This window comes from Ambystoma mexicanum, chromosome 13 (assembly GCF_040938575.1).
Source record: "Ambystoma mexicanum isolate Mex_15411 chromosome 13, UKY_AmexF1_1, whole genome shotgun sequence".
NCBI lineage: Eukaryota > Metazoa > Chordata > Amphibia > Caudata > Ambystomatidae > Ambystoma > Ambystoma mexicanum.
Window position 1 is genome coordinate 518,966,052 of NC_090938.1, and position 26,170 is coordinate 518,992,221.

Consider the following 26,170-nt stretch of genomic DNA (forward strand, 5'->3'; position numbering starts at 1 on the left):
TACCCCGCAAAGCAGTCAGGCTATGCTTGATCTATATACCTGGTAAATTCACTTGGGTTTCAGTGCAAAGTCAAGGCACGCCAATGATGTTACTTCATTGTACGTAGTACTGCTACAGAACGTCTGTATGTCTCAAACATCCCCCTGGAGCCCACCACTCTACAGCATCATGCATATAGCAATCAACAGAAATAAGCAATCGCTAGTGCAAAAGAGAAACTCTGCCCCATTTCCAACATTGCTTGCTGCAGGATACAAGTACCACTCAGTAATAGATTCGAAAATAACTCAAAAATGCATTTCTTTGCTATTCTTGAAAACGTTTTTGATTTACCCACTTGCACTTTAAATCTCTGGAAACTGACTATAACGCGTAACTGGAGTTCTATTGTACCTTTCTAAATAATTACGCAGCGTGCAAGCATCCTTCTATGAAGGATGTTCTCTCTATAAAAGCTGTGGATACATAAACTAAATCTCATTGTACTTAGCACATATCAGATAATCCGAAATGGACTCAGTAACTCACCAGATGCAACAAAAGACCACCCTGGCTGGGGGCCCCAAAAATATTTTGAGCACAAATGACAAACTGCAACTAAAATTAACAAAATAGGTTCAAACCACCCAAGAGAGGCAAGCTGGAAACGATAAGCGCAGAAATGTACATATATTTAAATATTTCTTTTTGCATTACATTTAAAACGAATGGCATTGCCTGTTACAACTTCTTAAGGCCAAGCGGGGACCATAAAAAGTTGTCAGTTTTGCTGAGGTTCTACTAAAAACACACACTTCTTTAAAAAACAAAATAAACGCAGGATTCAGACCACAGTGCGCATGTCTTCACTCTGTACAAGACACCGTGTAGCTACCATACGGAGTTTGGGTACTTTGTAGTAGACCTTTGACCAACCAAGAGTGAGGAGTGATACTGCTCCTACAGAAGTTAAACCTTGATATCAACTGGGGCCATACAGCAAACTGCATGAAAGGTTTTCTGGCAGAGGCATCCTAGCCACCGAGCTTCATGTAGCAAATGGTAACTTAACAATACTATAGTCTATTCAGAGGTAATGTCATGCTAATCAGAGGGCTGAAAATGTGGGCCTTCTCTCCTGGAACAGGCCCACAATCTGAGCGCTCCGCTGTTCTATAGGCAGCCATCTCACCACAACCCCTTCACCCAAGTACTTACCCTAGACCCGTTCACCAACCACCACCACTCCCTTGTACAATATACACCTTCCTCTGCACAACCACTCTGCTGCCTGCCTCGTAAATAAAGAAGAGACTAGGAGTAGTTACTTTTCCCATTTTCATCGGCAACCATGTTGTTCCATTGTATTTTTACTTGAGAAACAGCAGCTAAGCCATTTCTCAATTTCTTTGAAAAAGTTAAACTATTACCAACCTGTACAACATGCAGTGTGTCAATAGCTATAAACCCCCTTCAATGCGGCTTTCTCCAGTTGAAACAGCCCGGACCCTTTGTTAAATATTTTCCCTTTGCTTGGGCCTTTCACTTAGTTTTCTGGGGCGTTACCAGCCAATAACCACCACAACCTCTCCCTCCCACTCACCAGGAGGGGGTTATTGCTGAAGTCACATGGGTATTTTCCTCAGTCATAAACTAAAATCTTTACGTTTAATGGTGGGACAACCAGTTTCCCTACATGGGCATTTAAACAGTGCAACCCATACCTAGATCAGACAGTATAATTTCTTCTGCATCTGCCCTTGGAGATAATGGATCATCGACTGTCTCTCTTTCACAGCCCTCGCAGGCTTCTATTTCGAGATCGGAGCCTTGATCTGGAGTTTGCAGCAAATCCGTTTCTCCAACACTATTACAAGAAATAAAAAGAAAAGGTGTGGTTTATTAATGTTGGCAAGATACGTGAGAAGCCACTAATACTCTTAGTTTGAAACGGAGGACAAAACAATACCCCAAAGCAATAATCAAACGAGCTTTTAAGAGATCCATTAATAATAATCGTGAAGCACTCCTAGAGTATAAAGTGAAACCCTCAGAGTGCCCAGGCATTGTGTTCGTCAGTACTTACACACCATTGTCAAACGAAATTACTAAGATTATCAAGAAGAACTGGCATGTTTTACAAGGTGGCAAATGCCCTTTACAAACACCATTGTGTGCGTTCGAAAGATCTGCCAATTTAAGAGAATTATTGCCTAAGAAGGATATCTCTCAGACAGGTGGACAACAGAAAAGCTTGACAGAACTTTGGGGCATCCCCCGGTTAACTGGACATTCCCCTTGTAGAATGTGCACCAATTGCAAGTTTACAAGTAGAACTACTGAAATCTATATAGGTTTAAATTATGGACACAGACAATTTACGAATTGTAACTCCAGTAATGTGGTCTATGCTATTTGGTGCCCATGCCCGAAGATTTAAATTGGGATGACTGAACGAAAAGTCAAGGTAAGAATCTCTGAACATCGTAGCTGTATTAAAAATAAAGTGGTGATAGCTCCATTGGTGAATAATTTAACAATGGAACACACGAGTGAAGTTTTAAAATGGACGGTATTACTCCAAATCCCAATAGCACAGAACAGAGGTTGTACAACTAAATTGTTACATAAAAAGGAACAATGGTTGATTTTTTTTATGCAACTCGTCAGTGACTGGTCTGAATGAACTGGTGGAACGGCACAATCTATGATGTAGTTACGTGATTGACACTACATTTAACAAAATAGGTGTTTGTGCTAATTTCAAGTGATCTATACTAGTTAGATAGTGAAAGGTGAACCGAGGTTTGTATAGTTTGCAAGGATAAATATATTTTCCCAGTGTAACTTGGAGGAGCTGAATTAAACTATAAAATTGGTCAGTGAGATTAGGTAAGGCTTAGTCATTTACCGTTATAGTCACTGTTGAAAACAGACTGCAGGTGCAGAGCGTTAAGGGTTGGTCACTTAGTAAATGAGTTCGTGATGAAGACCCTTTAAAAATAAAACGTAGTTTCTCCTGCACGGTGTAGCAGCAGTCAGGTGATAGGAGCCACGTGACATGACGGCCAGGAACGGAGACACGTTTGAACGTTTACGCGAGAGAGTAAGTGACCTTGATTTGTTTATACAGCCGATAGACCGGTCGGGTAGAGTAATACGACATGCTCTTTTCGTTTGAGTTCAACATGCAGTATTACTGCGAACCGCATCTAATGAGGGTCTAGTAGTGCATCTATCGAATTTTTGTAGTTATCCCAAGTCGGTGTCGGAAGATGCGAAACTATGTTCGTGCCATTTTTTGTAACATTAGTAGGCGAACCGTCTCGATCATCTGACAACGGCAGTCGGATGCGGGTAGACATCGATGAGTCAAGTACGGAAGGTAAATTAAATACAGAAGACAGAAACGTTGAGATGTGTGTTCCTGTCCCTCATGTCTTACAAGAGCCCAGTAAGAACGCATTGTCTATTCCCAGCTCTCTGCGTTCGCCACCAACTACTCTCTCCTTCCCCCCTTTCAATCTGGCTTTCGTCCTAAACACTCCCCTGAGACTGCCCTTACCCAGATCCTCAACTCCCTCCTTACTGCTCGCTACTCTAAGCATTCCTCTATCATTATCCTCCGAGATCTCTCTGCAGCCTTTGACACCGTTGACCACCCCTTACTGCTCAACACTCTCTCTTTAGGTTTCAAAGGCTCTGTCCTCAACTGGCTCTTACCTCTCCCACCGCTCTTTTTCCGTATCATGGGGCAGTCGTACCTCTTCTACGCTTCCACTGGACTATGGCGTTCCCCAAGGATCTGTCCTTGGCCCCTTTCTTTTCTCCCTTTACACTTCGCTTCTCGCACCTATCATCTCCACATTCGGCATTTCTCATCACTTCTATGCTGATGACACCGAGCTTTTCCTCTCATTCTCTTCCTTCACTCCGGACTTCCATCTTAAGCTCTCTTCTTGTCTTACTGCCATTAAAAATTGGATGTCATCCCATTTTCTGTCTCTTAATACAGACAAGACTGAAGTCTTATTCTTTCCCTCCAACACTAATCCTCCTCCGTCTCCCCCTCCTTATATTCACTTTCCTCCCACTAATCTTCCTCTCTCTGCCCATGCTCGTAACCTTGGCATTCACTTCGACTCCTCCCTTTCCTTCACCCACCACATCTCTCTCACTTCCCGCGGATGTCGCTACCACCTTTTCAATACCCGCAAAATACGTTCCTCTCTAACCTTCCACGCCACTAAACTTTTAATATCCTTCTCTTCTCTCGTCTTTTCTTCTGCTCCTCTCCCCTCTTCGGACTCCCTGCATCTCATCTTGCCCCCCCCTAAAATCCCTCTTCAACTCTGCCATCCGCACCCTCTGTTTACTCTCACCTAAAGACTCCATTCTCCTCCTCGCTCTCGCAGCTTGGCTGGCTTTCCTTTCATTCCCAACTCAAATTCCACTTACTCTGTCTCGTCTTTAAATCTCTCCATGAACCTGCTCCCCCATATCTCTCATCTCTCATCTCATTCTATACTCCCTCCCGTTCCCTCAGATCTGCAAATCACTTCCTTCTCCTTGTTCCCCGTCCCCATGTGCCTCCTCTCGTTTTCGCTCCTTTCAGCTCCTTGCCCCCCCTTCACTGGAACTCCCTTCCCCCCTCTATCCGCTCCATCCCCACCTATTCCTCCTTTCGTCTTTCCTTAAAATCTCTCCTTCTCCACCCCCCTCCCTGATACTCTGATCTTCCCCCACCCGTCTTTTATCCTCCTCCTCATGTCTCTATCCCTTCCTTGTCTCCTCTTTATCCCCTCTTCCCCCCCTACCTTATCTCACTTCCTCTTCCCCACTCCATTCAACTCTACACCATTTTTCCCTCATTTATCTCTGCTGGCAAATTGTTCTAGTTGATGTATTGATGGTTTGACTCATATTTGTATCGGCTACTACTGTTATTGTATTGTTATAATGTACAGCGCTTTATAAATAAAATAAACAAACATAATACACCAATGTATGTAAGTGCTAGGCATACATTTCTTAAGCAAGTCGAGATATGATGACTGGTAAGAGTAGACAGCTCCAGTGTGGGAGTGTGCTAAACACTCATTTCTTTTGAAAACTGGTATTACGGTTGAATGTGTAAGACCGTTATTGATGTCAAGATTATATGCAGGAAGAGATACGAAGTGAAGCAACATCTTGACATCAGGTGTTATCAAGACTCATTTGGAACGGATGAAGTGGTATATAATGTAATCAAGTGCTGCAGTGTTGTGTGAAAGTGTGGAAGAGTAGATGAAGTGATGCACACGGTTTGTATGACTTTTTCACTATTGTTTGTGTCACCCTAATAGGTCGCTGTCTAGTAAAAGATATCCATACTATTTCGAAAAATATTAATTAGTTAAATTAATTTGGTAAGCCGCCTGGGTGCATGTGGGTACCTACAGTGTTAAGGCAAGTTAGACTGGTAGTATTATTGACAGCTACATATCTGTTTTCTCCTGTAGTGGTTGGACGTATATGCAGGAATTGATGTGTTTTGACTTCTGCTAACTCAAGATTGAGTGCTTTAAAATCTGAAGTTGTTGGTCCCCTGAAGAACATCTGGAGAAATCTGTGTAACAAGATACAGAACAAAACATGTTGGGTTTGATTCACACTGTACTGTTTAACAGTGTGCTTAATAAGATATTGAGTTGTTAAAGAACCTTTTTGTTGCTTGTAAGGATTCACTCACTTGTTTCTATATGCAAGAAAATAAAGTAACCATCAGTGGTACTTTTACTTTATCTGCCATCCAACACAGTTCATGAGTTTTGCACTTTAGTGGTTGTAGCCAATTGAAGGCATGACATTTGTTTGTACCATGTGTTTTTAACGTAATCTGTGATATTTTGTATTGTATTTTAGAAGTTTTATTGTGATTTGAATATGTATAATGAATTTTTATGCGTTTTAACTTAATTGTGCACATTATGTTTAATAACATTTAATTTTTTACATTCAAGAACTTTTTACAGTTCTGTATTTGTTTCATGAACTGTTAGCCCTGCGTCCACAATGGGAGGAGAAAACAGACAGAAGGGTTCTCTACTTATTGATTGTCCATGGTCATTCTCAGGGGCCGAACCCTTATGTCGTAAAATACTCCTCGTCTCTTCTTTTTTTGTTGGTTAAGCCATGTTGGTGAACACAGACAAATCAGAAAAATAGGTAACCTTTGGGTCGTAGTTTAAATTTCAAGCACACCTTCGCAGACAGAATAGAATACACACATTGCCACTAGTTAAAGCAGGAATTCGAACATTTCAACCAAAGATAACAGTTCTTTAAATGGTCTCCAGGTGCTCTGGCAGTCTGAAAGTGGGGTGGGTTAGGTTAGTGGAAGGAAAGGGAAAATGCAAGAAAGCATTGCTGCTATGATGATGTGTGCAGCTCAGAAGTACCCCGGTACTGTGTAGTCGCAAGTCTAGAAAGTGAATACCCGGCATTAATGCTACGGCAGCCACGCAGGACTCAAAACTGGAGGCGCACAAGACTTCACTGAACTTGATTAAGCAGATGTGGCCAGGTTGCTGATCCTGGTAAAGAATTACGTAAATTTAATATGGTTTGCAACTATCATCAAATACTTTACTGTTCGTTTAGTTTACACATAGAAACATTTACACAAATCAATAACAATTACATTACAACAATTCCATAATTGTTGTGAGACAGTACAGAACAGGTAATTCCACAATTATTAAATATCCTGGTTTAAAATCTTGTTCATATTCCCATCTTATAAAAAAAGATTGGCGGCTCAGTTTTGCTTGTGCCTTTATTCCACATCCAATGTTTGTTCAAAGTGCTTTGCCATGAAGAGAAAACCACGTTCACCCAGCAGTGTACGCTGGACAGGGACGTGATCTGGCATGGACAGTATGAAATGGGCTTCTTTCCGCGGTGCAGCTTGCAGCATTCGTCAATGTGTATAGGGCCAGAGTTCATATAGACCAGGCATTGGTTGTCCTATGTTGGTGATAAAGCTATTACGATTGGTTGACACAGAATTACAGTGAATCATCATGTTTGGTGACAAGTAGACATGTATTTGGAAAGTCCACGTTTGGGAATCGGAGCGATGTTTTCTCTTGAATTGGGGTGAGTAACAAGTATAACATTGCTCAGATTCTGAGTTCACAAAGACAAACGCCACTGACCTTTAAACCAGTGTAATTTTGTAATTCATTTACATGATTGGATGTTATGATAGTTTGAATAGAATATTTCACATTAAAGAATGAAGTATGTAAAAAAATCGCCAAGAGAATTAAGAGGCCTCTCTTATTGGAATATGGCCAAGGTTTGCAACCTTGGGCTCTCCTGATGTTTTGGACTACCACTCCGTTTGGCCCTACCCAGCATAGTCAATGGGGAGGGGATTTGCAGCCCGAAACGTCTGGATGCCAGAGGTTGCAGACCCCAGGAAAAGTGGAGGCAGCATGGACATCTGAGCCAACCTCAAGGTTAAGGGAAGTTAAACTGCATCTCAATAGTTACACTTTGCAAGGCTAAACAAGTAAGCCAAAAAACTGTTAGAAAAGGCACCTGTTGAATAAGTCTTAAATGACCCAGAGATATTAGGTTTGAATCCCATGTTAACTGCATCGTTACTCCTTGAATTAAAAATGAATTCCTCCCATAATAAACGGCAAGATTGGGGCCAATGATCTCTTTCAATCTTTTGGAGCTGAGGCCAATCAAACATTCGCTGAAGGCTTTCCTGCCCTCTGCATGGGGAAAGAATGTCCTGATAATGACGGACACCACAGTGGCCATGTACTCCCTCAACAAGAGAGGAGGTGTAGGGTCACTACCACTGTGCAGAGAGGCAATGCAGCTCTGGTACTGGGCAATTCAAGAAAAAAATCTCTCTATCGGCAGTTCACCTAGCTGGAGAAGAGAACATGGTGGCAGACGCTCTGAGCAGGCAGAGCATTGTCTCCCATGAGTGGAAACTAGCTCAGGAAGTAATTCAAGAGATTTGCACCCTTTGGGGAACCCCTCACTGGATCGGTTCGCAACCAGGGTCAACCGGAGTGCGAACTAAACTGCTCCAGGAATTTCCTCCAAGAGGAGCTCTAGGAGATGCATTAGGAGAGGGCTGGGAGTTTACACTCCTCTACGCGTTTCCTGCAGTGATCAGGAGGGTGAGAACGTTCTTGCCTCGGATTGGGCCAGGAGGACATGGTAACCGGACCAGGAGGACATGGTAACCGGACCTTCTGCCCCCCCAATATGTCTCCCACTAAGAGAGGACCTTCTCTCGCGAAAGGAGCGTTGGGTTCTCCATCCAGAGGTCAAGACACTCAGCCTTCATGCATGGTTTCTGAAAAGCTGAGATACAAGGAGTGGGACCTCCGTAATGGAGCTTTTTCCTTCCACTAGAAGACCAGCAACAAAATCCTTGTACCGTTGCCGTTGGAACACATTCTGCACCTGGTGCATAGACAAGAATGTAGATCCTTTTGTATGAAAAACACCGGAAGTGTTATCTTTTCTACTATCCATAGCCAATCTGGGGCTGCAGGTTGGAACTACTAAGGGCTATTTGGCGGTGCTATCCATCTTTAAGCGCTCGTCAGAAGAATATTCATATTTCAAAATCCCATTGGTGACATTTTTTTTAAAAAAGGGACTCACCAATGTGTTCCCCCCCAATCCCTCCTCATCTCCTATCCAGGTTCCAGTTTGGGATCTTAATCTGGTACTAAAATGTCTAATGTGTGCACCCTTTGAACATATACATTCATGTCTGTTAAGGTTAAAATTTAAAACCACTCTTTTGGTAACATTAACCTCAGCCCGTCGAGTGAGTGAATTGCAGGCTCCATCATCGAAGCCACCCTTTACCATCTTCCACAAGGATAGGGTTGTTCTGATGGTTAAGCCTTCATTTTTACCCAAAATCATTTATGATTTTCATGTTGGGCAAAACATTATATTGCCCACTTTCTACCCTCCACCTCATCCTGGAAAAGAGGAGCTCCAAAAGATTGATATGTAGTTTGGACTCCGATGGATACAAACGACCGCAGATTGTCAGATCGTTGGCGTGGGCCCCCGTGAGTGAGGCGTCCGTCACTACCGTTATCTCCAGCCATGGTTGCCAAAAGGGTTCGCCCTTCAGAATGTTGTCCTCACAGGTCCACCACAGGAGATCCTGTGCGACCCTGTTTGGAACCTGAAGTAGGTCTGACATGTTTCGTGAGAACTGGGACCATTGTGTCCGAGGGCCCATTGAAGGGATCTCATTCTGAGGCGACCCTCTTTCACCAGAAAAATGCAGGATTCCATGAGGCAGAGGAACCTAAAAAAAAAAAAAAGAAAATTAAAGAAAAAGAAAAAAAAAAGAAATCCAATTTGGAGACCATCTGTAGAATGTCTTGAGCCCTCACCACGTGTGGCAAGCTTTTCCAATGAACTGGAGCTTTAGAGAAGGTGTCATAAGGGACTTCTTGTAATTGAGAGAGAGAAGCACAGTCTGAAGAGAGTGGCAGGTGAAATTGAGATGATCCAGGACTTGTTCGGGAGAACGCACCCTGATCAGCCAATCCTCCAGGTAGGGGTAGACCTGAAAACCCTAGAGGCGGAGGTTAGCCCGAATGGCATAACTTAAAACTGATCAGGAGAACGGCTAACAGCGAACCTCAGTTATTTTCTGTGCTTGAAATATATTGGCACATGAAAATAAGCATCCTGAAGGTCCAATGACACCATCCAATCCTGGAGCTGCAGGGCCTGAAGGATCTGAGAATGTGTGACCATCTTGAACTTGTCCTTTCTGAGCAACTTGTTCAAGTATCTCAAGTCCAAGATGGGTCTCAGTCCTCCGTCTTCCTTGGGTATTAGGAAATCTGGAGAATACCATCCCTAGTTCCTTTCCGCTACAGGCACCGTTCTAGAACGCCTTTCTTTAGCATGGTCAAAATTTCCTGCACAAGGAGCGGATCTGGAGCCCTCAAAGAGTGGCTCCCCAGTGGATGGTTCTGAGGTCTCTGAATGAAAGGAAGGCAGTAACGGTGGGCTATGGTTTCCAATGCCCAAGCACCCAAAGTAACGTCTTGCCATTCATTCAAATGCTGACACAGTCTGCCTCCCACTGGTGTTTTGTGACTACAGACCTCGGAGGTTTTGAGGCGGCTGATGCAGTGGCTGTTGGTAAGGACCCCCCTGCTTGAGCAGGCTACACAAGTTTCCCTTGTCGACCATGACGGAATCTTCTTTGGCCTCGTTGACCAGCCATTTCTCTAGCTCTTCCAACTTAGTAGTATATCTACCCCTCCAAGGCTGTCCACTGGGGGGGAAAAGGCTGAGGCTGCCTAAAAGCGGCACCTAAGAATTTGGCTGCCGCCTTTGAGGTCTGCAACTTCAAGGCTTTCGTCAGCCTCGTTGCCAACAATGTGAGACCAGTCAAAAGGCATGTTGAGGAGTATAGATTGCACATCCGTCGCAAATCACGACTTCCTCAACCACGGCAATAATCTGCGTATTACAGTGCCTTCTGATGCTGTCGGCAGAATCCAGACCAGATTGAAGTGACTCGCACATGGCTTCTTTGGCTTCTTTTGCCATCTCTAACAATAGCCAAGAACCCATCTCTTTCCTCCCCCTCGGGAATGTGCTCTGCCGCCATGGAAATACAGTCTCAGAGCAAATGAGAATTTTGCTAGGGCACACATGGATTTGGCTGATTTAAGAGCCATGCTCCCTGCAAAAAATAGTTTCTTGCCCATCCATCTAGTCTCTTGTCCTTCCTGGAGGGATAGTTGGATAATTTGCAAGCTTGGAAGTTGCAGCGCTGCCTGTACTACCAGACTCTCTGGAGTGGGGTGTTTAGACAGGTGGCCGGGGTCACTACTGGAAGGGTGGCATTTTTTTGTCAGGTTTTTGTTTCCTGCCGGATTAGTCTCTGGCGTCTCCCAATTTGCTGCCACCCTTTTTTGGAGAGTGATATGAAATAGTGAAATAGGATCCATTTGCGGACCCTTATCAAGGATGTCAATCAGATCATCATGTTCAAAGGGGAGGGTAGGCCTACTCCCCCACCCTAGACATTAGTTGTCTATATGAAGCATCTGCATGCTCACCAACTTCCGGTCTAACAAAATCTAGCTCTAGTTAGGCGTCTACCCCACTGGCCATTCGTAAATTATCATAAAGAACTCTCAATCTAGACTCTTTCGAAATAAAGCTCTGAGGCACATTTGGTGTACCAAATTGAAGACGAAAATGTGCATCATTGTCTGATGGCTGAGAGATTTGAAATGATCTTTCCTTGGTAAAGGAATGTAGGTCTTGTCTGGGATAGGTATTGAAGGCTTAAGAAACTGTACTCGACACTCAATGAGGCAGCAAAATCTTTTTCGGCTTCAATGGCACCATTGGTTTAACGGTTGGCGTTGACGGTACGTCTGGCGTCAGGGGCGTTGGTGTGGACTACCTCGACGTATGTTTGGACTTACAGCGCGAAGGATCGTTCGATGACTTGTCATCACGTCGCAATGAGGATCTGGCCTTCGTCCCGGGCTCGAGGGCGCGCAGGATTTGTCTCGAGCCCTTTCCTTACCAGCTTTTTGGATGGTGTGGTAGGAGCAGGACTTGCCGAGGGGTTTTGTTTTTAAAATATTTTTAGTATTTCAGATCTAAATGCTTCCTATTCAGCAGGTGTGGAGCTTTTCGTGGGACAAGATACACTCTCAGGGAAGGTGTCTGACTTCCAAGTTGGAGAAGGCGACCTGTGGGGCATCTTTTTCGACTTCCCATGATGCAGAGGGGTGGGAGCCACTCCTCGACCTTTTAACCTTCATTCGAGGAGAGTCGCCTCTCGGCTCGTGGGACGAAGGTTTCTTTGACTGAGTAGTCGATGGGGATTTCAGGGGGTTTTTACTTACTGCCAATTTCACCTTTTGCTCCTCCAGAGCCTTTCCAGTCATTGACTGGCAATTCAAGCAGGCTGAGGTCTTATGCTCCACCCCAAGACACCACAGTCAAACATGGTGTGGGTCGGTTAACAACATTTTAGAATCACGGTCCCAACACTTTTTTAACCCCGTCTTCGGGGTAGTAGGTGTTGAGGAAGAAGACATTATCGCAAACAAAGGAAGCACGCCGTAATTTCTGGAAGCGTTCGCTTATGCAGATAAACGTAACTGAAGCCAACGGGCGCTGTGCGTGCTATGAATGCCTTCAAGGACATTCTCGAGACGGAGGCCCTCGAGGGACATTGAATCTACTGCATTGACACACACAGCGCCCTCTGTCGAAAAGAAATTCAGAAACTGCTGGTTATCGTATAAAGATGATTAATACGTGGGAGGACATAATCCATTCGAAATTACACTTTTTCCATTCCCAGAAAAAAGATGAGAAGAGGCAACAAAAAGCCTAAGACCAAGGAACAAACAGAACAGCTAGTTATGATTATATACTCCAAAAATCTATCTAAGAATGAATTGGATACGTTGAATTTGGATCTTTCATCCCAGCACAAAAAATGTATTGGAAGAAAAAGTTAATCTTTATAGATAATACGAAAAATGTGATTAAAAGTATTTTTTGATCTACAACCCACAATAGAAGATCAAGTTACAACACATGAATATCTTGAAATGAAACCGAGAAGCTAGTTTGACCAACAGGTCAATAAAATGGCCATAAAAAGGTTTGAAGGACAAATGCTGAAGGACCTGCTGAAGGTGTACTTTACGAAGACATTGAGATACAATATCAGACGACACCAGGGCCAGATCATAAAGGATCTAGTGTATGATCATACAATAACTTTGAAACCAGCAGACAAAGGAGGCGCCATTGTCATCATGGACACCACCTTCTATGACAACCAAATTAAGGAACTACTAGAAGACGAAAACATACATAAAGATTGAACAAGATCCAACAGGTCAAATTGCACAAATAATAAAAGCCACTGGAAAAGGCACGTGAAAATGATTGGGTAACAGAAAACGAAACGTTTTTTAACAAATGATCATCCAATAACGCCAGTAGTCTACGGCTTACCGAAAATCTATAAGGCTCTAAACAATCCACCATTAAGACCTATAGTGGCTGGTACCGACAGCATCTTCAACCCACTAGCAGTGTATGTGGATAAGGCATTACAACCATTGGTACAAGCAACTTCTACCTACCTAAGGGACACTTCCCACTTCTTAAATTCCTTGGAGGAGTTAGTGGATGTACAGGAGTGTGAGCTACTAGTCTCCTCGGATGTACAAAGTTTATATACTTCAATTCCGCATCAAGATGGACTAGAAGCATTGGCATGATCACTACTCAGCGATAACTGTAAAGCTAATAAAATAATTGATACTAGAACCAAGCAAAATCATACTAGTAAATAACTATTTTCGCTACAAAACAAATTTATTTACAAGCCTCCAGCACATTGATGGGATCTTCAATGGCCTCAGTATATTCAAATCTGTTCATGTATCACCTAGAGTCAACTCATGGACACACACACACACACACAAAAATCATAACCTGGAAAAGGTACATAGATGACATTTTTGTCATCTGGAGAGGAGAACGACGAGAGTTGAATGTCTTTTTGCAATTCCTAAACTCTTCATGAACGTATAAAATTCACCATGGAAGTAGGGAGACCAAAATTGCACTTTCTGGATGTCGAACTGGAACTGAGAGGAAATGGGATAGTAACAAACATTCCACAAAACTACAGATGTCAACAATTCACTGCATTACCTAAGCCACCACCCGTAACACCTAAAGAATAACCTAACATATAGCCAATTCTTATGATTAAAGTGGATTGTATCAACGGAAGAGATGTTAAGAGAAGAGAATCTAAAAATGTTGGAGAAATATGACAGGGGGGGATACGAGAGAGATGTCATTGAAAAAGCCCGGGAGCCGTATCTCGTAATCATGGAGGTGCATCTAGGAGATGGGCGTATGGGAACCAGGGACGACAGTTCACGTGATCCCTGCCTTTGTTAAGACTCGTCTCAATCCGCGTCGTGTTGTCATAGAGACGAGTTTCCTTGATAAGCGCCATGGGAGTTGTCAAGGGCGCCGTAGATGATGAAGCTGCCAATGGCGTCGCATGTGATGTCGCATGTGATGTCCCATTCACCGCAATGTTGGAGATGTAGACCCCTGGTGCTGCAGCATGGTACTGTGGGGCTTAATCATGGGGGATGTCAGGGACCTGGAGGGAAAGGGGGACTGAGTGCATGACAGTGGCAGGAGGAGAGGCGCTTACAGCGTCTAGCGAGTCAGGTGGCACAGGGGTGACGTGATGGCCTAGGTATTGAGGAGGAGAGACTCCTTGAAGAGGGGCTCTTGAGTTCTTTTCTGAATTGTAGGAGCATGGGAGCGAGTCTGATGCCGACTGGGAGGTTGCATAGTCTTGGGGAGCATATGCAGAGAGCTTGTTTTCTGGTCCTTTCCTTTATGCAGCAGCGGATTTCAAGTCTGCACGTGCCCTGGCTTCTGGTGGTGCGCTGTGCGCCAGAGATGCTGAGTTTCTCTGCAAGGTAGCTGGGTGACTTGAGGGCGACTGCCTTATAGATGATGCAGCAAGACATTAAGGTGATTTGTGCATGCAGTGGGAGTCCGTGATGGTCAATGAGGGCCGGGGTGATGTGTCGTACCTGCGTAGAACCTTGATGAGGCATGCAGTTGTGTGTAGGATACTTCTCAAGGGCACAAAGGAGGACAACGGGAGGCCTTTGAGGAGGGCACTGCCCCCATCCAGGTGGGATAAGACCAGTGTGTTAACAGTGGATCTAAAGCTGTTTGGAGTGTGGGGGTGCTTGACTTTCCGCAGAAGGGAGCGCTGATATCAAACTTTGTCGATGTGGAACCCGAGGGACTTGGCGCAGGTGAGCTCAGTGTGAAGGTCTCAGGGTTCATGGTCGATAGCCAGGTCTGTATGTCTGGGTGTGCGGTTTTGTTATGGGGAATTTGGTCTTGTCGAGGTTGAGCTTCAGTATGCACTGGACATCCAAGACTGGATCAGAGAGAGGCAGGTTTTGAGCCTGTGGATGTCCTTGATGGAGTCGATCCCGAGGTATAGCTGTGTCTCGTCAGCGTATTGGTGGATGTTGTGTGTTGCTAGGCGGGCTCCCACCAGCTCCATGTATAGATTGAAGATCACTGGGGAGAGGATGGAACCCTCTGGGACTCCACGGATGACTGGTAGCATTGGTGATCTAGAGGAGATCATCTGAACAAACGGCTGGCCGTTCGCGAGGTAGGACTGAATATAGCACAGGACAAGGTCGCTGATTCCCCATGCGCTGATGTAGGCTGTCCGTGAGCGCCTGGTGGTCTACTGTGTCCTGCTGCTGGTCTCTTGGTCGCTCTCCACCCCCACTACTGACCTCAACCGGTGAACCCACATCTTCCTGCTTCTTGTTCCACCCATATATTGTCCATCCTCTAGAAATGGTTTTCCATCCAGGTCCTTTCTCCCAGGGTTGTGTTTGTGCAAGGAAAAGGCATCAAACGGGCCTCCCACTCACCTAACATCTGTTCCTGTCAAAGAGCTTCTATGGTGGCCCTAGTAGCTTCCCATGCCCTGGAAGAGGAGTCTTAGATAGGAGGGTCTCACCTTCCTTTGTTTGTCCCTGGTGGTAAAGGGTTTCCAAAGAATCCATACAAGCGCACCCGTCAGTGCGCTGCAGTAAACCGCTACTTGTATGACGGTCACACAAGTCCTGCTTTTTGGTTCTCGTTCACCAGCGCAGGACATCCATTACACTGAGTTCATGAGAATTTCTGGTGGTTTGGGGTGCCTCAGTCTTCGGTGCAGGACTTAAGCGGTTGTGGGCAGTTAGTTGGCCTCTTATCCAGGTAATGTCATCTTTTATTGGGTGTTAAAAAAAGATCTTTTAGGCAACTTTCTCTCAGTTTCTATGGGCCTTCAAACCTTTTGCTTTTATTTTTTAATCTAACCTCACCTTTTTTAAATGAAGTGAAGAACTCAGCTTCACTCCACTGACTTTTGCCCGTTTGCCATGGGGAAACAGACTAGTCCTCAAGGCTGGCAGTACTGGGAAACGGTTTCCCTTAGTTGGATACAAGTTATCTATTTTTCTGGGTGACTGTATCATTGCACAATACATCTTACAATGGGGTTATTTTTATATGATCCTAGGCTAACAGAATTTTTGGTTACCTATGATGTGCCTTAAAGACAAGCTGGTGGCAGCAGTTGCATTTTTGTATATTTTTGCAATACTTTTCTTTAGCCCTACTGCATTTGCCTACTAACTGAACTGTGACTAGTGCCGTAACATGGCCGTGTCACAAGGTTTTTCGCTTATTCTTTTAGCCATCTTGTTCTGTGACCACCTTCCTGCCCTGCCAGGTCAGGAAATTCCTTGTAAGGTCATGCAGGTGCCTGGGAAAGCCTTGGTTTTCGCAGGCTAGTGCAGGGCTGTGTGTGTTCCCAGGAAATGGGCTGGGACAGTCTGGTCCCAATTCACATACTGGTGCCTGAATGTCTGGTATGCTTGCACGAGACCCGCAGTAGTCCGTGATTGGACCACTGCTGGTGTGCATGAGTGGGGCAGATCCTGTAATTGGAGGGCAGAGTCGAAGCACTCACCTGATTATAAGAAAAGGAATCCTACAGTCATGCCCCAGAGATCGTGGATGTTGCTGATGGAGCCAAGAATCCTGCCCAGCCGCAAGACTAGTGAGGAGACCGAAGACCCATTGGAAGTAGGCCCCAGCAAACTTCTGCTGTCGTGGGAGAGACTGTCTGGCTAGTGATCTCCAGAGGTCCTGCAAAGGAGCTTTGACCCTTGGGGTGGTGGGAACAATCCCATCAGAGGTCAGTGCGGTATCCAGAAAAGATTAGCCATCAGAAGTGTCCCTGGAATCGGCAGTTGCTGGCAAACTCTGCGTTTGGGCCACCATGCTACAGACGTTGCCATTACGTATTGAAGCTCAGAACTTGGGGGAATGACAACTTGTGCACTGGACTCATCCCAGCCAAATTTCATGGTTTCTGCATTGAGGAGTCCGGAGATAGGAGGCAAAATCCGACTGCAACAAGTGGACCTCCCCCGCGTCACACTTCATCGGTGGCCGTCGTCCAAAACAGCTTTCTTGCATCCAGCCCTTTGCTGAGAGGGTGCAGACGCGGGTCCCGAGCCTGCTGGGCCTAAAGATGCAATCTACTCCTCATGGATGATGCCCAAAAAGGGCAAAACATGCTCTAGGATGCTTGTGCTCTCATGCAGAAGGGATGTGACCTAGCAGTCCGGGCTTGACTGCCCGCTTTTGGGGTGGGGCCAAGCGTGATTTGCATATGGTCTTTACCCTTCTGTAATGGCTTGGCAGGCTGAAAAACGATCTGGTGGGTTGCCAAAAGCTGTGCCCGTTGTTTTGATTTTTTCAAAACTTTCCAGCCATCAAGTTTTGGTTTTGCTGTGCCGAGAGGGGCCCTGCATAGAAATCTTCTGCACTCTCCATCCTGAAGACCTGGCACCAGCAGTAGTCACCAACCAGAGAAGTGCTAGAACCTGCAACCCCTGGGCATTGAGGACCTGAGCGGATGGTGGGAAACGTGACCTTGGCCCCTCTAATGACCTGCCAAATCCTTAGAAGAACCAGAGTAGGGGGCAGTGAGTTACAGTGGTACTTACCAGACACCTACCTCCCCCTTTTAGAAGTTTGGTAACTTTTACAACACTTTAGCATTGCCATTGCTTGCTCGCGCAAGCATTCCAAAAGTCAGCAACAGTTTTGTTGACTGCAATTGCTACACTGTCTATGTGGATGGATGTATGCATTTCATATTAGTTTTTGTGTGATAGTAACTGCATGCTTATAGTCATTTTTCATTGTGCGTGTTTGGCCATATAATAAATGTTATTTTTATAACTGATTGTGTAAGGGCTATTCTTGTCTACTTGCCTTTTGGACTCATTGAAGACCTCTTACCAAGCCCACCCTTCCTGCAACTTAGCCTTGACCACCCGCCTTGCTACCTTGAACTGGTTAGGCTATAGCTCCCAGAGTTGTCCCTGTCCCAATCATATGGTGGTCTCCTATACATCTGCCCACTAGGTCAGAGTATAGAAAACCAGTCCTAAGACTGGGGCTCTAAAGAACAGAAAAAGACAGGCAAGCATCATGGAAAAGATGCATGGCTGACGAGAAGGGTGTGCAGGCGAAGCGTCTCGCACAAAGAGTGGGGGAAAATTGAAGCCCGCTTTGCTGTCACCATCCACCTCAGGAATCCAACTGGCTCTTGATGGCTCCCTGGTAAGCCTCCAACCCCGCGGCTGAGAAGGGTTCCTATCACCTTGGGACAAGACCTGATTAATGGCCTGGTCACAATTATGTAAATGGGACTAAGGGTCCATTTCACACCAGTTGTAGATATTTTTCCTCCCACTTGTTAAAGATCCACCTCCTTTCCCGGACAGATTGACCTCCCTCCCACCCAGCAAGAGTGATGCATGCAAGTACTACTGAAGTATTAGCACCCGAGTGGATACAGTACATTAGAAAAGAGTGCAATTTGACAAACATGTGACGGCTGGTAATAAAGAAAAAACTATGACCAATTTCTCAAAACTTCTATTAAGAAAATCAAACAAAATAAATACAGGGAAACCGCGTAATAACACCTGAATACAAATACATCAGATGTGGGTTTCTGCCCAGAAATATGCACAAAGCACATAAAAATGAAGGTAGGTTCTCCGGGGAAGCAGAAAGACGTCGACTACTTCAAACAGAGCACCTGTTTAAAGGAAAACTGCCCAAGCAGCTCCCAAAAGAAATCCCTGCATCGAACCAAAATCAAAGCCGTTTCAAGTCCCTGTCAACGATGTGCAGCTAATGGCAGGGATTGATAGAAGGCTTTAATGAGCATGAGCTCAAAGCAGCTCCTTGGCATCTGGAATCGCCTAGCAAGCAGGAGCTACCACTCCGGAACTAGGAGTTAGTACAAAGTGCAGTCTAACTTCCATATGAGGTACACTAAAACTTTCCCCCCAATCATGTATGACCCTTTATGCCGTCCTAATTTTCCTTCAAACTATCTGAAATACACAGTTGATGTCCAGTATACATGATTTCATTGCACTAGTTGGACTGCGGACTATAAAGGGAATCGTACAAAAATGTCAACCTGGGAATTGCGACGGCCGAAAATGCAGACCTTTTTTTAACCCCCCCTTACACCACATATGTATGTGGGCGGGGGCTCGGCAGGGAGTTTAGAGTATAATATTAATATGGGTGGGGGGGCTGCAGTGGGGTCTCCCCCGCATATATATCTGGTTTAAACAAAAAATGTCGGCATTTTCAGCCGTCGCAATAATTACATAGATCTGTATAAAGTAGCTCCTAGTAGTTGTCGGCGTGTCTTCTAGTCTAAGAGCAGAAGCTAAATAGCTCCAGGCTCCTAGCAATTTCAAACCCTGCAGCAGCCATGTGCCAGGCAGTAAGAGCGCCTTCCACTTTGCAGACTTCCACCTGACTGGCAGACTTTCACCAGACTAGTGGTGATATTTAGTTGAGGATGGGAGCAGACACCTCAAATTGTATAAAGTCGAACAAAAGCTAGAACATCAACCAATCATAATGGCTGCTGTGAGAAACCTGAAGGTACTCTCACAACAACCACTCCCCAGGGATCTTCTATTCAGGTGGCCAGGGAAGGACCATCGCTTTTGGATCCCGACCCTGGCGGTGGCCATGTAAGGTGGGATCAGCGGGGTGGAGGGCCCTTGGGGAGTGAGTGCCTGAGGGAGACATGCATCTCCAACCACCCTCCAGCCCCCCCTCCCCCGTTTCCTAACATTGACCTACCCTTCCTCAGCATTTATGCTTTATTTACAATCTCAAGCCATACTTCCCCCATTCACACCTACCTAGTACTGGGACAAGAAAGAGGGGACTATGAGTAATGCACACTTCCGATGTGAAACACCAGTCTGGTACTGGGACAAAGAAGAGGGGCCTCACTAAGGTCAGTCATCGGCCAGAAATTGGGGTTGCTATGGTCAGGCAATAATAGCCAACACCACACACCTGAGGCCCTTTAACAAGGCTCAGATATATAAAAGGTGGAGCCCAAACCAATGTGAGGAAAGAGCTGCCTTGGTGGTACGAAACCTGGAGGTTGAGAGACTGACACCGGAGTGAGCGAGTCACGTGGTGGGCGCAGGACCGGGAGCCTGTGAAACTGAAGGATGACAGCTGGAGCTGCCAAACAACTGAAACCAAGGACGGCTGCATGCCGTAGCCGTGCCAATCGCCGGCGTTGGCAGAAAAGTGCCCGCTGAAGAAGCAGAGGCCATGTGGTCTGCATCCCAGATGGCAAAAAGGTTAGTGAGAGCAGCAGGGACCACCGCAGTGGGCTGCGAAGTGCCAGTGAGGGTCAGATGGTATGGAAACACTGCAGCACTCCCTGGGAAGCGCAGGCAGTAGCGAGTTACGAAAATGAGTAAATATGAGGAATATTGCATACCGAACTGAACGCCTGAATGAAAGTATGCAATATTGAATGCCAAACAGAATGGAAAGTACTCTTTGAATTAAAACAGGCATATGAAATACCGAATGAACATTGGAAATAAACTGACATGGAATGTGAGACTGAGTGAAAACAGTACGGTGAAAACAACAAGAGCAAATTGGTTGATCAACCAATATGGAGAAGACTTATAAGATTATGTGAAAAGCAAAAGACTGGTGTACAAGAGTGTTCAGAAGCCTGAAGCATAAAATGCTGTGAAGGAAGTTAAACAAGGCCAAGGGGAACATATGGTTGCGCAACCTGCGATGGGTGGACTGTGTGGTCTGACAACTGTGCCTAGACCTGGGAGTTCTCCACTGTGAAGTTCAGACAGTCCAACTCGAGTCAAGGAGAAGCACAAGGCTCCTGGTTGCATGACCTGTAATGGATGGACCATGTGGTCTGACAACTGCGTCCAGACCAAGGAGCCCTTAATGGTGACAAGCAAGAGACTTTGTGCATAGGAGTACTACAGTGCAATCTTGGGGAAGGGAATCCCGAGAACTTGAACTGAGAAATGCCGTCTTGGGGAAGGGAACCTCAAGCCTTGGCAGAACATTGGTAAGATAAGCAGCTATTGGAACTGTATTCAACTTGTGAAAGAACCTATGCTGAAAATCGCTGAGACTTTCATTTTGAACACTGGTCTGTTGGCTAAGCTGTCATCTCTGGATACCATGCCTGCCTCACACTGCATGTAACCATTACCCAATTTATGTCATTAGATTAAGCGACCTAGAAAGGATTAAAGTCAGAGTTGTGTGATAAATTCAGGAATCTTACCTGAATATACAAGAGTGTTCCTGCCATAAATATAAATAGCAACAATGGTACTACAATTTCATAAAACGTGCACTTCATCTCAATTAGCCATGACAGAACACAAAAAAAACAAGTTACCTAAATACATTTAAAAAAACAGTACATTTCCACGGATAACTTCACAGCAACAATTAGTAGGGAAAGAGTTTTCGTATATACTAGCACAAAGTACCCATTCATCCGAACAGGTTCTGTGGACAGGCGTATTAACACTCTCCAATTGTTGAAACTCAATGATATGTCTGATGTTTATTTTATTTTTATTCTTTATTTTTATTTGGACATTATCCGTACTGATTTCCTGACAATTATTTGTATACTGTTTGTAAATTATTTTGATTTTGATCCATGCGTGTTAATTTAATACTTATGAATGTACAGCTTTAGTATGGCATGGCCTAATACTGATTTGCCCTGATTTGATAAAGGCACTGTTTTAGTGCCGAAACACATGTTATCCAAAGGGCATTACCGTACAATAACGGTCTTTGAGTTTTGTACCAGATGGTATTATTTGAAAGATAAAACATATCAGCACATTTCTATATATTAAATCATGGGTTCCAATAGGTCAACGTTATTATACACATTACTAGTCGTTCAGCAACTTCTTTTCAAATAACATTTCGGCACTGACTAGTTCCGACAGCCTTCCTCTGACCTTTCAACACAATTACAGAGTTGAATGGTGATATTCCTAGTTTTGTTTTCCTTTTCAACATTATGGGCTCCACTCCTTATTGTAAAACAGACATTTGCTTCTTCACGGGGACATTTTACTGAGAACAATCACATCAGACAATACAAGAATTTAATCCATCTTTATATGATATTAATTCCACTGGACTATACAGATAGGATGCAATGGTACGCAGCACCTCAGATTTTCTGGTCTGATGGATGTAGCCACACAGCGAGAGTCGGACTGGGACTCCTCTGCATCCTCCCAACAAAATCACAATGCGCAGACCTGGTCATGAAGGGAGAGGAACCCCTCCCAGCAAGCGGCAGAAGACAGAGCAAGTCCTACTGCAGAGAATGACTGTGGCAGTTGAAAGGGCCCCAATTCCTGTCCCCTCCCCAAATGCCTGCTTACATCTGTGCAGTATTAACTTGCATCACCCCATATCTAAAAGAAGGCTAAGGCTAAGTTTTCCTTTTCTTTCCTATACCCAAAAGTGAGACCACAGCAGTATTGGGAGACCACCCGCAAGACTACAATGCATAAGCTTGCCACGCCACTGGCCAACAGTCATTTCTTCCACAGACAGATAGCAGGCAAGTGAAGTACAACCCAGAGAGCTTATGGGGCTGCCTGAGATGCCATACACCAATCCCCAGGGCTGGAAAACACAGTAAACAGACTGCTGCACCAAGTACACTGCAACCAGTGCTGGTCACGGAGCAGCTGTTACCTAATGGGTACTGCACTTACATTGTGGGAAAACGCACGGAGGACCCCCAGCATGAACTTTGACACTTTGAAGGGCTGTCTGCCATTGTGACAGAACAGTGAACCCATGTGGAGCAAAGGTGATTGGCTTAAACCACTTTTTTATAACTTCCCCACCCAGGAGGTATTGCAAGGAGTGGAAGACATTGCAGATTGGTCAAGTGGAGTAATCGAATGTGAGTAAGAGGGGGGAGATAAGAGGCAACAGGAAGGTGTAGGCTGTGCAGGTGAGGTCAAAGGAAGAGAAGGTGGCAGACCACAGGAGGGAGCCGCAGCGCCGTGTAGAGGGCCGGAGCGCCGAGGAGAGGGCACCAACATTGAAGGGTGGAGGCAGGTAGCAGGAGGAGAGCCTAACATCAGAGTGATAGAAGGCTTCAGAAGAATACAGAAGATGGGTGGAGTTGAAGGCAGGAGAGTAGGTAGAACAGCAGCCAGAAACAAAGAAAGGAACATCAGCGTGTGAGAGAAGAACACCAAGTCAGGTAGAGTGTCTGACGAGCACAACCCTGTAATCATTTTAGTCACCAACAATGCTAGTGCAGAGCCAGACTAGAAAGTCAGAGGGACCTTAGGTTAGCCAAATGCAATGTTTACTAAATGTATATTAAAGGCTAATAACATGGGTCACACAAAATCCATGACTTTTTTTTTCCAAAACCTGGATGAATCAAGAATTGTGCATAAAATCCAAACACCTCCAGTGAGAGCGATACCTCAGGACGTATAGACTACCCAAGGCCAGAAAACAAAAATCAAGAACTAAAGAAGATACCTTCGGGCGATGGACAAGTCTTAGATGAATGGTCCTCACCTATAGTCCTGGTTCTAAAACCGGACAATACATGGAGCTTTTATGTGGATTTCAAGAGAATGAACACAATCTCCTAATTTAATGTTAATCTAATGCTTCTGATTGATGAGTTACTCGAAACTCTGGAGAAAGTGAGATTAATTTACACCTTCGATATTATTGGCAGGTACTGCTGTAAGAAAAATGAAAACCTGATATCATCTCCACACGCCTGAGAGTGTTTCAGATCACTGTGTTACAGTTTGAACTTCACAGAGCCCCAGCAACATTCCAGAGGCTTATGGACTGCATTCTGGCCCCATGACGATCATTTGGTGGAGCATATCTGTAAGACGGTCATACAGCACTAGGTGGGAAGACCATCTCAAGCATCTGACAGACATCAGATCAGTTAAGGAGGGTCCATCTAACCGATAGCGCAGCCAAACTCCAATCCAGCATAAAGTATCTAGGGTTCCAAGTTGGAAATGGATAGGTTCTACCTCAGAGTCAAAGTGGAAGCTGTTCTTAAAGCACGGCTAGAGATGTTCAGGCCATCCTCAGCTTAGTAGGCCATTACTCATTTGTATAACGCCTTTCACCATAAGTATGGTCCCAACACGCTGTTGGTTGAACGGCTTTGGAGGGACCGGAGTCCAGGTTTGGGAGAAATTGGGACGGGATATTATGCTTGTGTGCATTTCAGCCATTAAAGTTATGTGGGGGTGGCCAAGGCCATGCTAGTCACCTGTGTCTCAATGGCAGTTAGGAGAGGGAGAACGCAAGTAGCTACCGTTCAAATTATTGTCGTTCAAGGTTTATGGCAGAGGTGTTGTGCAATACTGTTTGTGGTATATGCGAGTGCAGGGTGTGTGGAATGTACTGGTGCCTTCCGCTAAGTTACGAAGGTGCTGTGTGCAAGGGGAGATATTGGGTTAGCTGTACAAACAATGTCAACATCCTGGGTTTTGTCGATGTACAAAGAGCAGGGCTACGTGCTAATTGAATACATACTACTCACCCCTGAGAGGATCTGCGAGTGATAACATGCCATCCCCAGTTCCTACTAGAGCAAATAAGGCCCCCCCTTTCATGTTTTCTTACAGCGGCGTGGCCCACCCTCATGTGCTTTCGATTAACATACACTGCAAACTATGAAAGAGGGATCTAAAGTCCCCGATTGTCATCCTCCCGGAAGCTCAGCGCGTTTTGCCCACCATCCAGGCCCATAAGAGTGCAATACCCGGCCCACAGTCAAAACGTTTATACTGAATTTCTCAGAGAAAGCTGGTCCTTTGACCAACAAACTGGTTGAAAGCCACCCAGCATCATTTAATGGGATATTGGTGCTCAAAAGGCTGTTGACGAAGTAAAGGAAGCGCTCTGTAGTGGTCCAGTACTAACCAAGCTCAACTTTAGCATAGAACGTATCCGGAAAACAAAGACTTCTTCTATTGGTCTTGGGAAGCATTGCCGCAAGTACAGGAGGGTGAGGAAATCCAATATTGTTCATCAGCAGGAAACAAATTTCCCCAGGAGACCTATCCAGTAGTAGAGTAGGAATGTTAAGCCATCAAAGGGACCAAATCCAGTTTACATTATTATTAAACTGCTCGACTAAGATCACGCTCCTTACACCAGATGGCAAGAAACAAGCACACCAACACCTGTATCATGGCCCATGGCTCTACAACCCGACTCCTTTAGATTTGAACATGGGGCTGGGCCAAACAGGTAAATGCAGATGCTATACCTCTATTGTTAAAGTAGCTAATCGTCAGGGGGCACCACTACTTTAGACAAGGGGTGGAGGTATGTTAAAAGGTCAGCAATGTGACCAAAGTTGTGGGTTCTTTAGGTGAGATCAGCGAAGGAGGTGGCAGACCAAGAGACCAGCAGGAAGGATGGTGGATTGGAGAGTGGGGGCACGTTGGAGAAAAGGTGAGGTATTGGTTGGTGAGAGGAAGTGGTACTGTGTTGCATGTTAATGTAGAGTGACTGGGAAGAAGGTGAAGTGGTGGCAAATAGCGTGGAGGAGAGAGAGTAGTAGAGTGGATGAGAGAGCAGTAGAGTGGAGGAGAGAGCGCAGTTATTTCAAGGGTGAAGGCAGACAAGAACACACAGTCCAGGGCCTGCTTAGGAAGTCCCAGAGGGAGTTTAAATAAGGAAATTGCTTTATGCCCATCATCAGCAAGCTAACAGTAGCCAGTAAGGAGAAACAGTCAGTACACATGAACCCGGGAAGTATGGATGGCTTGGTTATGGGGGTCTGGTGTGATTAAGACGAGAGAGTGAGGAACGGCCCTAGTGCCCAGACTAAGAAAACAACCTGTGACCTTTCTCTGGGAGTTTGAGTGTTCTTTGAGACATCCGACAGTTGATTCTGCAGGGATTCGAAATTTCAAAGTACAGACTAGCGTAATGTCTCAGGCAAGTGCTTAGCTAATGAGCTATCCACCAGTCTAGGTGACACTTGGTTTTCTTAGTGAAAAACAGGTACTTTTTTGGCACTGAAAAAAGCATAGAAAGAAACAATCAGCCAACATT

General features: G+C 45.0%; 1 protein-coding gene across 3 annotated transcripts in view; it reads right to left on the reverse strand.

Annotated features, from left to right (window-relative positions):
- The window catches only part of BRCA1 (BRCA1 DNA repair associated), a 560,494-nt gene that overhangs the window by 307,366 nt on the left and 226,958 nt on the right, over positions 1-26,170 (reverse strand). For all 3 annotated transcript variants that reach the window (XM_069634200.1, XM_069634199.1, XM_069634201.1), the window contains exon 9: positions 1,705-1,847. In XM_069634200.1, coding sequence (XP_069490301.1) covers positions 1,705-1,847 — 143 coding nt within the window. The remainder of the gene's footprint in view (positions 1-1,704; positions 1,848-26,170) is intronic.